This window comes from Hirundo rustica, chromosome 5, assembly GCF_015227805.2.
Source record: "Hirundo rustica isolate bHirRus1 chromosome 5, bHirRus1.pri.v3, whole genome shotgun sequence".
NCBI lineage: Eukaryota > Metazoa > Chordata > Aves > Passeriformes > Hirundinidae > Hirundo > Hirundo rustica.
The window spans coordinates 24117062-24131888 of record NC_053454.1 but is presented as its reverse complement, the minus strand read 5'-3'; the positions used below and the strand labels follow the sequence as shown (position 1 = coordinate 24131888).

The 14827-nt window shown below is 37.0% G+C and overlaps 1 protein-coding gene across 1 annotated transcript in view; it reads right to left on the bottom strand.

The window, feature by feature from the left end:
• Nucleotides 1-2682: 2682 nt before the first annotated feature.
• Nucleotides 2683-14827, bottom strand: part of GRXCR1 (glutaredoxin and cysteine rich domain containing 1) — a 37486-nt gene continuing 25341 nt past the window's right edge. The window contains exons 4-6 of the mRNA XM_040065365.1: nucleotides 12209-12432; nucleotides 4733-4798; nucleotides 2683-2862 (exon numbers count right to left, since the gene is read on the bottom strand). Of these exons, the coding sequence (XP_039921299.1) occupies nucleotides 2683-2862; nucleotides 4733-4798; nucleotides 12209-12432 (470 nt within the window). The remainder of the gene's footprint in view (nucleotides 2863-4732; nucleotides 4799-12208; nucleotides 12433-14827) is intronic.

The window sequence follows — 14827 nt, the reverse complement described above, 5'->3', positions numbered from 1 at the left end:
GAGCTGCATACCTCATTTTATTTCAGACTAACTTAAAAGTTATATTGCTAGCTGCCTGATACATCTTTTATGCTAGAAACCATCATATCTCTCAACTGGTTCCTGGGCTTGCCTTTGTAATGCTGTTGTTCTGCCACACTTAGTGTTTCTAGGATGGCTGGGGAGAGCTGAGAGGCCAGACCCAAAACTCTAGCAGAGATTGTAAACAACCGAGTAAAAATATCTCTTAAAAAAAAAAAAAAAAAAAGGTTAGAGCCTTGTCTAGGACAGCCTGTCTAGATTTCTTTCACAGCACCTGGAGATAAATCAGGAAAGAAACTTGGTTTAGTGCATTTGTTTCACTCTGAAGAAGAGAAGTCATTTTCTGATTGCCTGAATGACAAGAAAACCAAGCTTCAAACCTTTCCTCCAGGTCAGTGAAGAAAGTTTGTTTTCAGTGAAACTGAAAATGTTTAACACACTTTGTCAAACCATAGTAATCTGGTCATATGGTACTTCAGTGGGTGAATGGTGATATGACCCATCCCATCAAGCATAATGTCTTCTCAGGGGTGAAGACTGGAATTACTGTATCAAAAATACAGTGGCATTTTCTTCACTAGTAATTTCCCTCGAGGATGAATTTGGATATGCCATCTTGAGTTCAGTATTCACTACTGTGAATGTTCTCACTCTCTAGATCCATAGCAAGTTAAAAACTAAAAAAGTTTGTTTTCATACATCCAAAATGATGACTTTTTAATCATCAGTATTCTGCTTTATGCTGCCTTTCATTCCATATAATACTAGTATGGACTGCAATATTAGCCAGAAATAAAAGGCACACGACTATTAAATGAAAGAAGGGTAACGTCTTTTCTTTCTTTTCTTCTTACCCAAGAAGTATAAAGTAAGTACATCTGCAATTCATAGTTTTTTAGCTGGGGTGCTGCTAAGAGTTATGGGTGGCCTTTGTATAAAATTTAATCTCTCTCATGTTATGCCAAAGATACAGATGCTTCCTCTGAGCCTTAAGGTAGAATCTGTGGAGCAGTAGGATTGTATAAGCACTTTCAAGCCTGCACATTCCATATGTAATAAAATATGCCTAAGTCCCTTAGATTCAAATGTTGAAAGAGACATAAGCTCAACTTGTCCAACTCGTCAGCATCAGCTTACCACCTCTCGATATAGGAAATGGAAAGGACATGGAGGAAAGATAGTTGTCTGATGATTCAGGTGAGGAAAATAAGGCATCAGAAAAACAAAGGCTTTCAGAGAGTTTTTGTTTTGCAAGCCGTGTTTTGTGCTGCTGTGGCTATCCTGGTTTATACCACAGATGTAATGTGCCCAAAACACTGAGAGAATACCTGAGATTTTCATCAAAGAGAAATTAAGGAAGGTTATATGGGAAAGAGGGAAGGGAAATGGGGTACCCAACCAGAATAAACAACATCCAGTAAAGCAAACCACGCTTACCTAAGCCCCAGTCTACACAACCTTACAAAGAATGAGGCAAGAAGCATAAATGACATGGCTCAACACTTGCTAATGCAGTTTGGGCAGGGCGAAATGACTACCAGAGAGGCCATTTGTAGCTGACACCAATTTCAGCAAGGTGTTTTCTATTACCTTTCTACCTCTTGTGCCACTACAGACTGACATGAGGCAGAGGTGCAAAGTCAAAATATGCAGTTGGTGATGGTTTGCTAACGTTACCCTGTTAAAAAGTATTCTGTGGAAGTGCATGAGGGGTAATGCACTTCCAAACTGGAATACACTCAGTGCGGAGAGCCCACAGTCTATTGAGACTAATTGCTGACTAATTCACTTGTGCTTGTGTTGGGGAAACCTACCAAAACTGGCAAAGTTATATACAGTACTGGAGTTGTCTGGGCATAGACCTGGGCCTTCCTGGGGAACAGATACCCTGAAACAATCATGCCAGGCTAGTCATCAAACCTCAGCAATTATTAAGGTGAAAATACTGAAATCTTTTCCTCAGTTATTTTATATGCAATTTATAAAGCTGTCAGGTGTTCTCACTGGATCATTGTAAGAGCTACTGTGGTATCTAGAATCATAAAGATCTGAGATACTACCATGGTTATGAACATCTATTATATTAAGTGTTTGTGTTGTAACTTTGTCTAACATTAATTTTGTAACAAAGAGAAAGCAGTACTAAAAGACAAAGGTGATTCATGGGACTTGCAAGAAATGTTTCAGTTCTGTTGCCACATAGAATTCAGGACTGAATTCAGCCTTAGTGACTTTTCAGGGAAGTGCTATGTGGAACAGTCTTGGGCTAGTCCATGTCACAAAATGATTATTCTCACTGATTTTGAAAGAAGGACTACTCAATAATCTGAAGTTTAAGCTCCATTCTGCTGTAATTTTGAGTGCATTACTCAAAACACATATGATTGTTCATGATTACATATAGAAAAAGGAAGAATTCACATAATGTGATAAGTTTTCCAGACTACAAATCTCTCTATAAGGAAACTCTCAAGATGTATTTTAGAGTTCATGATATGGGTGACAATCAAAGATTAAAAAGCTCAAATGCTCAAACCAGAAGTATACAACAAATGGATTTTTATTGACTGTTTTGGATAAATGGATTAACTAAAAAAAAAAATCATATTACAAACTGGTGCAGTACCATAAAATTCATTTGAACATGTGGAAATTCCATTTTTAGCCTGCACAGCTCCTGCAGCGCTGGAGCCCATTCTCATTGCAAGCAGTACACTTGAGGGCCTTGAACGAGTCCGTAAAGCAGTTCCGGAACACGGACATCTTGCTCCCATGGCACGCTGAGCACGGCAGGAAACCAAAGCCCCCGCAAGAGGGGCACTGCTGAGGATGCTGCACTCTCTGCTCAAAGAATGAAAGAAAGACAAAAATGTTACCTCCTCAACCATCATAAGGACTAGGACAATGAGGACTCCAGGACAGCTAAAAATACCCATCCTGATTCTCCTTTTGGGCAAGACCCACCACCCTATCCCATGGCAAACCACCATGGAAGAGTAGTAAGTCTGCCTTTTCCTTTGGTCAGATCCACATGCAATGTCAGAGAGGCTCACTGCAGGTTCATTGGCCACTTTATACCTCAGTAGCCTGCATTTATACTTGCCACGATAGCAAGATAAAGGACAGCTTGCATGCATTGCTTGGATGTCGTTTAGGTCTTAATTAAATCTCAGAGGTATTGCAATGATTGAATCCAAACTCCAGGCAGTTTATGCTGATGTTATGTTTTCTATGCTGTATGTTAAGATATTATGACTTTCAGCATTTGCATGATCATGCTGAACATATTATACTTATTCCAGTTAAAGCTGATGATATTAAAAAGCAATTCATAGCTTCTGACAAGTAGTACTCAAGGAAATAAGTGGTGTATTCAAATTTATGGGAGTAGAATGCTGAAGCTTTAAGCATAAAGAAGAAAGATCATCAATGTTCAATAGTTATACCCAGAGAAAATTGCTTCAAGTAAGGCTTGAGGCCTCTCAATTGTCCCAATTCCTAAGTGAAACAATAAATTTACTCGAAGTTTTATTGGATTAAAGGCAGTGGGGTATAGAAGAGGAGATTTCAAAGACACTTTTAAGTTTCATTTGCAGAAAATGTGGCTAGTTTATTTAATGATTGCCTTAAAGTTCAAACCAGAGAAAGGAAAGGTATGCCACTGTTGGTACTTACCACCGCATGTTTTAGCATTGCACTGATGAGTAAGGATTTTGCAGGTTCATTCACAAAGAAAGGACAAAAATCCATACAATTCCTGCTACTGTTAGTCTGAGGAATTATGTACCACTAAAAATTAGTGACAAATTATTACCAGAGTATAGTAAAATACCCACAGAAGATCTAGTACCTGGAGCACCATCAAGAAAAATGAAAATATTGCTGGAAACCCATTAATAATAATTCGGTAGCTCATAATCTTGCTGTTCTTCACCAGACAAACAGCTCCTATTACTGCTCAGCTCATCCAGGGACAACAACTGGAAATAGTTAATGTAAAATTAACATTCTTTTTATCTCAGGTGTGCTCCCATCTTTTGTAATTTTTAATGATTGTTTACTTCATTGAACATTATTGCAAATAATCTCAAAATTTTAAGAGAATAATACTTTTAATCTTTACATTCATTATTGCTTTCTAGGCTTGTATATATACAGATATATTTAGATGTAGGTAAAATAACTAACAAAAGCCAAGGAAAAAAGCAAAATTGCTTTAGCTCAGTTTCTTGAACAATGACCATTGTTCACCTTGAACAGGTGGCAGTTTGTGGAACCACTTTCTGCATTTCCAGTAATGAAGAAACCTGACTGCCCCTTGCAATCGTAACAAACTCGTTTTTGAGAAAAGAAATAAAAGGGAGAAATAAAAAAAAAAAAAAATAAATAAACCAGCCAAACACACACAAAAAAAAAAGCCCCACCAAAAGGCAGTGAAACAGTGGTTGTATTCAGGAAGCCATTATCAGTTTCCTGTAGTCTGACATTGTTTGTCTTATACATGTGCTTTTTGTCCCAAGATTAGGACGCACATTAGACTAGGTAACAACATTATGGGGCCCCCACCCCAAAACAGGATGTAAAAAAGAATAAAACAAAAAATTTGATTGGAATCATCAATTTATAGCAGAAGTAAAGGAAATGGTAAAGAAGAAAATCTACTCAATTACAAGTAGTAATTCCCTATATTTATTTGCAGAAATATGTTTACCTCAATTTTGGTTAAGAGATCCTGCAGTTCCCCAGATTCATTCATTAGTAAAATTTTCTCAGCACCCTATTAGGAAAAAGAAGATGAAGAATGTCAGAAATTTTACCATGAAAAAAAAAAAAAAAACATGGTTAGAAGTTTTGGTCTTGAAATTTTAAACAGGCTGAGGACAAATTTGACTCATATTAATTATATTGCAATTAGGTGACCCTTAGTAAAGCTAGAAGGAGAGTAGAATCAATCACGGGTCTGATAGTAATGCCTGAAGTTCATTAACAGGTGACATATCACATTGCCTTTTCTGTAAAATGTGACATAGCTTGGAAATTCTAATTGTGCTCCCTTTATTTTACAGGGTATGTTTCCCGACAGAATAAGAAATATTTCTAGTTATCATGTCAAAAATTTACAATTATATAAATATACAACACATCAGAGAATGCAGTAAAATGAGAAAAAGAGATTATATTTCAAATATTCTGGCAGCTGAGCATTGAATTAAGACATAATGTGCCTAATGTATAACACAAGGAGGAAAAGAGTAATGAAAATACTCTAACAACATTAAAGTCAGACACAACAATAAGAAATAATAACTTAGTCTGACTACATTAGGTCTCTTAGGGTTTCTGTGTCCTGAACTAAGGCTCTACTAAAGTGCTGGGGATTTTTTTCCTCCTGAAAGGATACATTAAGAGATCTGCAGACAAAATTAAAATGACAGGGTAAATATTCTGTTCCCTTCTCTTCTCATTGACTGACCACATCTGAATCTATACTTCATTTATGTAACCGAATTTGTTGAATGTCAAATATTGCGAAACAATTGCAGACAGTTTTGATCAGAAGCCAACAAAAGGTGAGGAAACTGAGGCACAGATACACAGAGCTTACTTGCTGCCATCGGCAATTAGCCACATCTTCACCACATGGTGAATTCATGCCCTTGTGATGCTCCAGTTTGCTGGTCCCTGCATTTCCAGATTCCTAAATTTTTAATCTTTGAGTTTGCTTCCAGCATTTACTGGAAAGTGTGGTGGGACACTGGCACAGGGCTGAGGTGCGGTGGGATGCTGGCACACATCTCAGATGTGCCATTAGTTTGAGCTGCCTGTGGTCAGCCCCAGCTCCTCACTAGCACCTCTCCTGGTTTCTGGGAGATACAGGAAAAACTGCTGGTGTGCACACATGTGCCCCTAATATACCTCTAAGTGTCTAACCATGGACAGAATCTTGCTGGGGGCACCTGAGGCTACAAGTGTGTAGCCCAAAAGAAAACTAAAGGCAACCAAACCAAACAAAGGTCCTTTTATGACACCCTACTAAGTTAATTTTCCCTCCAGACAGTCTTCTCACTCTAGGTTTGTACAATATAGCAGCACTTTTGACTCTGTGTTTGACGACTTTCATTTTAGTTAAAAAGGAAAATGTTAATATTTTAGTGGATGTGGAAAGCCACTTTTTCAGTGGACAGTACTCTTATAGTGTTATACTTTCAAAGAGATACTTTAAAAAAGAAGTATCACACAAGGTAATTAGTTGTAGTTAATCACAGAAGATGACAGGGGACCGATGAGCTATCCTTATTGTGCTGACTCTCCTACTGAAATCCATTACAGATCATGGGCACAGAGTGCACCAGCTCCAGCACATGCATTAGGCTGTCTGTGTCCCCGCTAGAGCAGCTTTTAGCAGTCTGCTGGCCCCTGTCACACTTGTCTTCTCATCTTTGCTTTCACACAGAGGAGCAGGCAATGGGAGCGATTGGCACAACAGTGAGGACTGGCCAAGGCAGCCCACGGAGAATTAGCTCAGGGTCTGAATACCCTGCAGTAGACTAAGACAAAGCTTGTGCTGCTCATCTGAAGTAGAGACATTAAGGATTTGCAACTTTATTGATGGTGGGAATGCAGCACTCCAGATTCCCTAAGTTAGACAAGCCTCAGTTTGCCCTTCTTTAGGAAAAGCTTTCTCTGTTGCCACAGGGAAAAGCATTCCTGTGACTTCTGCCCCATGTTACTGTGATGTTGTATGACAATGCTAACTGCCTTTTACAGCACAGTAATTAAAAGTTTGACAGGTTTCCCATAATAGATTTATATTTTAAATTATTTATATTTCTGATGACATTCAGTCAGTCAGCTGTGTTCCTTTCAAAGTAGAAAGCTACGGTTTTTAAATTAAAACCCAAACATCAGAATGGCTATCAATGTTTTTAAGTGTTCCACTCTCTTCTCTGATTAATGGCTGCCCCAAGTAAAATATAAAAAAAAGTCTGTAGACGTTAACCTTCCTTCTGGATCTTTGAGTCTTAGCACAGAGTCCATAATTAATAGAGTAATTAAAGCAGCTGTCTGTAAGTCCAATGGCTGCTTTCTGACCAGAAAGTGATGCCTTTCTTTTTCTTCCTAGGTCGTGCTCAGTCCATAATTACTCAGAAAGGTATGTGAAACCTTAAACAGTCTGTCCCTCCAGAGACTAACATAAGGAGCATGAGAGACAGTGGGCATAATCTTTAGAGAAACAGCAGGGAGAAATGAGTTTTCAGTTTTGTTACCCACTTCGATTTCAAAGCAGAAGCCTGTGAATCCTTTATCTACTAACTTTGCTGAATCTCTACTATGCTGGAGGAGTGCAGGGGTTGTAGTCAGATATTTGCTCTTCTTTTGTCAAGGAAATGCCACATACTTGGCTAAATCATTCAACATTTTTTACAGACCATTTTAATTAATAAAATTATCTTCCCAATTATCCCCTGAGAACAAGTAGAAATTAACATCATTTTTCAAATATTAAATTCTCATATATAATTCCCATTAACTGTAGAACTAGGATATGGTCCACTAAGTTTTCTACTGCCCCTGCTCTGTCCTAGAGAAAACCTGTCTGTTGCTACCTATCTTAGATATAAACCATTACCATTTCCAAAATGTAATTCTTCATCAAGGAATAAAGAGAGATATGTGGCTCTGCATTTGGCTTTACCTGAATACCTGCAGGTTTTGGGAAGCAGCCTCTCTTCCACATCATTCCTTATATACTGGGAAAAATTACCAAGGCCCTGCAACATCCCTCTTGTGGACACATTTGCAGTGCAGATTAATTGCATGCCCCATTTCCTATTTTGCCAAGCACGTAAGCGAGGCCTCTTGTTAAGGCAGCAGAAATGCAGCCACATCCTTCACCAGCCCTGGCCCTGCCATGTTCTCCGCTGTGCCCTGCCTCTGCCACTGCTCCCGCTCCCTGCAGCCTGCAACACCACAACCAGGGCCCCTTGGCAGCAGATACCCAGAGGGTACAAATAACTGCCCAGAAATCTGCCCATAAACTGAGAAAATGCACACTGCGGTATAGTACCAGCACCAGAAATACTGGTGTGTAATTGATGTGTAATAAAGCAATTGAACCCTGCGTTTCCTGACATGTTAAGCTGCAAAATGGAGGAAACAAGTGGAAAAATGCTAGGTGAATGAATGCAATAATTACATAATAATTTTATTGTCACAGAGCCATTCATTTCCTCCCATCAAGTGAATACCCAGAAGAATATATTTAACAAAATACGGAGGCTATAGAGTGCTCCTAAATATATATGGCCACTGGAAATCAGCTAAAAGTTAATCAGATAAAGAAATTAACAACTGTTAATTCCTGTTCCACAAACAAATATTTTACATTTGTATTTTCTAAAAGTCAGTTACAAGAACAGTCTCATCATTCTTTGGAGAGGATCATAACCAATGTGTAAAATAATTTTACTATAGATGTCATGTTCTTTTGGATTCCTTATAGCTGGGAAAAATAAACAGGAGATATTTTCTTCAGAAAAAACAGTCTTAAATTCACATATCTGAGAAAAATTGAGGAGGCATGTATGGCAAGTGAATGCTGAATTCAATCACATATTTCAAGTAGAAAAAGAAAATACATGTATTTTTAAAATATTATGCTGTAAGTTAATATATTTACAAAAAATTACTTTATTTGCATCCCTTCTCCAGGAGAGCAGATCCTTGCATAACATAAACCTTTAACAATTCTGAATCATTTTTAAGAGTAAATGAATCCTCCATTATTTTTTTCTGTGTGACTGTTTTCTGGAAGTAATTTTTTATTCTGCATTGGTATCCCACCAGATGGCATAATTCTATTTCAGATGGAGACAACCTCAGGTGAAAAGAAGGGATTAGATCAGCCAGTAAAGAGCATGCAGCCAAAAGAAACAGCAATTTCCTGACAGACAGATATTTAGAAAGCGTGTGTCAAGAAATACAGTGATTCAATCCTGAAAAAAATGTGAAGATTAAAAGCCCTGCTGTACTGCAGCATGCAGTACTTTCCTTGACAGGAGCTAAATATGATTTTTTTATTGCTTCTGCCCAAGTCATGGATTTGTTTCATTGTCCCTGTGCAGACAATGATAAATTCCACAGCACTGTGAATATTTATCCCCACAGCCTGCAGTGTTCAAACAATTTTGTTCGTGCTTTTGAATAGCTTGAGTACAATATACTCTTATCAGAGGCACATATGCTGGGGTTTCATGCTTTTGTCACTTTTATCTCATTAAGAATAATTTTTCACCTTTCAAAACTGTTCATATTTTATTTCAGGGTTGGGGTTTTTTCTCCTTATGACTCATTGAAAGCTGCATAGCTCAATATAGATTCTCCTTTGTACTGCTACATGCAATCTCCTTCCGGGAGGGATTTTTCAGGAAATAAATATTCAAAAAGGAAAAATTAAAAAAAAAAAAAAAAAAAGAGATCTAAAAAAAAAGAGGAAAATATTGTATGATTTATTTACTGACACACCAGGCTTTGGGATTTCTGTGTTTCGTTTGCATATCAGAAGTTAATTATTATAAAGAACATTATAGATATATTCACTGTTACTAACGAGACCAAATTCTGTAATTAGTTCTCAATTAAATGAGAAGTAATTTTATTTTCTTAAATGAAGCACAAGCCGAGCACAGGTTCCAGCCAACATGCTGCCTTTGGGGTCACCATGCACTTCTGAAGGTGAATTGACCGAGCTGGGGGATGAATAGTTCATTGTCAGACCTTCTCAACAGGCACCCCTCCTTATTCCTCTAAATGAATGATTTTCAAATTCTCTTGTGAAGATATATTGAGACAGAGAAATAGCTGCCATAAAATAATGGGGCTTTCCATTTACCAGGCAGGAGAACACACAGGTCCCTTGCCAGGGCAAGTGACAGGCTCACCCTGGGTTTCTCCTTCCCCACCGCCCTGCCTGCCGCAGAGCGCTGCCCAAGTCAGCCCTGCTCACACTGAACTTGGCTTTCTCATCAGGCTAAAGCATGTCTCATCTCAGCTAAAGCACACCAGAGTGCTGCTGCAGCAAGCAGCAGTGCCTCCCATGAAGATAATTAGTGGAGAGAGTGGAGGGCACAAAGCTCATGCAGGAGGAGGGGTGAGATACCCGCTGCCATGAGCTCTCTGTGAGCACAGCCGTCTCATGCACAGTTCCCTGCCTGCAAAGCTGCTTTTCCACAAATAATGTCACTCTTACATGGAATAACTTAGATTCTCTCACTAAACTAAAGTTTGTTCCAGCTAACTCCAGTGTGCCTCATCAATTTAAGGGAAAAAAAAAAAAAAAAAAAAAAAAAAAAAAAAAAAAAAAAAAAAAGAGAGAGAGAGAGAAAGAAAAAGAAGCAGCAAAACACTTCCCATATATGGGGGTTTTCCTGGTTTTTAGCAGCCCAATGCTTTTAGTTTTCTTGTGCTAAATGATCTAAGTGTAGTTCCCTTGCTGCAATAAATGTCTCTAGATCAGAGCACTAAATTATTTCATTTTTTTACATATAGGAGGTAAGTTTGTCTCTTCCATAGAAAGCTATCTTCCTAATTCACTTGCCTTTACCTTTCCAAAGAATCTCATACAGTAATTAGAGAGTTTAAACAAGATTTTATTGGTTTTTACACTGTTACTCCACTTTCAGAAAACAAGTTTCTCATAATCTTTAAAAACAAACAACCAAAACCCGAAACAGCTGTGACTTAATAGGCCATCCATCGTACCAAAAGGACTATATCCAGCCATTTCCTACAGTTAATCAAATAATTTATTTAATCAATTCCAGTATCTTATCTGAATTCTTTTGAAAAATTGGTCAAACGTGGACTCAGATTTTCTTGGAGGCAATCATAACTCACTACTTACACTTTTTACATAATAATTAGATGAGCAAATCTTTGTCTGAATCCTGTTGAATTTTAAACTTCTCTTGAATGTAGCACTTTTACTCTTGGCTGCTGGAGAGCTCTCCAAACTAGAGTTTTGAGGAAAGCATATTCTACAATGAAGTAAAAATCACTGTCTGCTAATATTCTGCACACAGGGGGTTTTAAAGCTGCTCTAGTGGTCTAGCAAGGCCTATGACAGCAAACACATTTGTTGTAATGTTCTGGGAGGCCTAAATCATGCAGAGCACACGGAAAATCTGGAAGAGATGGGGAAAAGAGTAGAACGTGTTCATACAGGCCCAAAATTTATTATCCCTGATTGCTGGTTACACTGCGTTTTGTTACTTAAAGGTTTTGTGAAAATGAAAGCTTTAAGTGATGCAGACAAAGGAACCTCATTATGTTTAAACATAGTTTGCCTTCACAAATCACAGTCTCACAGTCATTGTAAATCGCTAGCTTTTCACCACTCAAGACAAATACCTTCTCTGAGTTTTCAAACTGTTTTCTTTGTGCCACTTTCCAGAATCTTTTCCTTTTGATTTTGTTTTTTCTATCTGTGAGAAATACATTTCAAAATTATAGGTCCAATGAAAAGGTGATTTTGAATGTCAGTAGGCTTCTACACCTAGAATATAATAGAATATAGGGATTTTAGTTTTCCATTTGGAGTTTATGTCTTGCAATAGGGAGGTATTGGGCTTTTCTCTCTTTTCTACAGCAAGGCTTTTTTAAAAGTAAATATTAACCAATTTTGTATCTAAAATATGTTCAGTTGGTTACAGATCCTGATACAGACTACATCACCTAAAATTCAATGTCTATTTAAAGTCTGATGCCCCAAAGTGTTAGTCTCTTATTCAACACAATTATTACTACATGACAGGTTTATGCTTATGTGTGCTCATCTTCCTGGGTCAATGATACACACAGGTTCTCATAAGGAAAAAAAATTTAATTTCTCTAGATTTTCATGGTTTCAACTACAAAATAAGATTTTTTTAAAAAACAGATAATATCTTAGATGTATTATTATCTTAGATCATCCTGGTAGTCTCTCCCTGATTATCTTTTGCATCTTCAGATCAAACTTATCAGTGAGGATCTGTGCAGTGCATACTACAAAAGGATTTCTGTCTTAGCTTGTTACAATCACAGCAGCATTGTGGGCAATTTTTTAAAACTTCTGCTTCACATTTATAGAGATTTTCATCTGCTCTTTTCAACTGTAGAATAAAACATGGGTTCATGCTTTACTTACCCCAAGATAATGGCCATCAATAAACACAACAGGGAGTGAGGGAACTTCGCAGACACTTCTGCATCTTTCATCTAGTTCTTTTCCATAATCACTGTTCAGAGCAATGTTTTTTTCTTCAAACTTAACTCTGTGATTTTGAAATATCTTTCTAACCAGTTCGCATCTTTCAAAAGTGGTTCTCACCACACGAAGACTGGTAGTATAAATTATTATGCGGCCAAATTCTGGGACTGTTGAGACCTGGAAAAAAAAAAAATAGTTCCCTTGACATTAGGCAAAGAGTTAATATCTTCCAAGGACTGAGTAATTTTATTTAAAGTATTATTTAAAATAAAGAAAAGCAGTGTCTTAAAAACACAATCCAACATTCAACTTTTTTTCAAATGTGAATATGGAAGAGGAAGAAGGATGTTCTTGAAAACAGTAAGGCAATTTAAGTTGTTTAATTAAGTTACAACTTGACTTTTTTGGAAAGTCTGAGAGATGTTGAGTCACATATATTTTCAAGAAATGGATATATTTTAGACCCTGGTGGACTTCCAAAAGTGAATAAATTGACATTGTTCTGCTGATGTCTGATTCTGTTAATTCAGTCATTTGTGTTTGTACAGAGTTTGATAGTACCTGGACTAAGATTAGACTTGTTAGTTGAGATGTTGATAATCTGCTTTGAGACCAGAGCCTAAGATAAGCCTTCGTGTGTCCATGACCAAATACTAAGTTAGAATACTTTAGGTCTCCATGTTGAACTAGATTATGACTGCAGAAAGTACAGGCATACTTAATTTTTAATGTAGTTCCACTACAAATTCCTCTAATATCCTAACAGCAATAAAAAAGTGTAATTTTTTTTGTGTATTCAATGTCCAGTCAAAAACCTACTGCAGCTAGCTGGAAAAGGTTTCACACTACAATTCAGATTTTACTTTTTACCCCACTTTTCAAAATGCAAAAGTTTATGCTGTTTCTTTCCTTTCTAGGATGACAACAATTAGATAGTGTAAATACTACAGGGAATAATTTGCTCAAGAGAGTGTGATAGATTTTCAAGAAGCCTGAGAATCATTCTTCTAAGCAAATATGCTCAAATATATAACAAAAATCCCATCTTTTTTAAAGGGTGGTAATGCATTTCCAAGCTTTCCAAATCATCCATTGTATTCAGCAAATTATATTTAATTATTTCATCAGTATTCCAGGAGTCAAAACACAAATTAGAAAATAAAAAGCAAGGATACCTCTACTACACTGTAGCACTGTATGGAAAAAGAACCTTGATGGGTGAATAGATAATTTTTTACCTATCTCATTAATTAACTATAAAAACGTAGTTGTTAAATTTGGCATTGCATAATTCGCTATATAATCAGTCACGATTTATCTTACTTCCTAAACACCAAAAAAATCCTTGGAAAAGTATATTCTGCTTAGAGAGGTGTCTACAAGATTCTTCATATAGTAAAGAGTCCTCAGAAAAAGTATTTGCATTTCACAGATCACTTATAGATTCCTGGAACTGTAATTGCCAACATATGTAACCATGGCTTTCATCTCCAATTCAGGAAAGGAACAATGTTGTGATAGGTCAATATTTTTTCTCTTAAAATGGGTGTCAGAAATTCAATTTCAGGAACAAGTTTTATGAAAATGGGCTATTTTTCTGCATCCCATTTTCTAGGTTGAAGATCTGTTATACTGCTTCTGCAGCACTGACTCTCCTCCGGCATATCATTCACACATTCCAAGCGAGAGAATTAGCTTATTCTCTGTGTAAAAGGCAAGTACTCTACATAAATACTGCAAAATATTTTAGTAACCACACATGAGTTGCTTGAAGGAAGAGGAGTTTGTTGTTTTCATAAGTAACTAAAAGAAGTTCTTAAAATATTATTTAAGTAGAAAATTTCACATATTCCTCATTTCTTCCCCTTTGGAGTGACAATATGTTTTGAAGTGCAGAGCTATTCAACAGGATGGAAGCTCTTGTTCCTCCATAGCTCTAATCTCTAATGCTGCTTGTTCCCAGACACCAGAGGCTGACAGCATAGGTACAGACAGTCATTATCTAGTGAAGCATCAGGACTGTGGTGTCCCTACAGCATACAAATAAGCAGCTGAAGAGATGGAAAAATGGAAAGTTGTAAAGTGATCCGGAAAGATATCAAGTGGAAGGGGTGTACAAGGAGTTACTTTTAAGCTTATTCCTTTCTTTTTTCCTAATGTGGCAGCGAATAAATACCATTGTTTGCCCAGCAAAGAAGTATCAAGGACATTGATTAAAAAATTCTTCAGGGAAATTTTGATAAAAACCTTGTTTTCTGTTCTACAAGTGTACACAACTTGTCTTTGCAAGGACTTTTATCATAGAAATAAATATTTCTTGTCACATGTCTGAAAACCATAATGAACAACATGGGGGTTATAATAAGAATCTATGTTAATTCTTATTTTTCTAAGCAATATAGAGGCTGCAAACTGTCATATTTAATTACCAGAATACACTTTTGAAGTAAGCACTGTGCTTTTCCTTCCTAGGTTAGAACTGTCACAAAAGTACAATAAATAACAAGCCATGTAAACAAATGAAAAGAAAGACACTTTAGAAAATGAACTTTTACA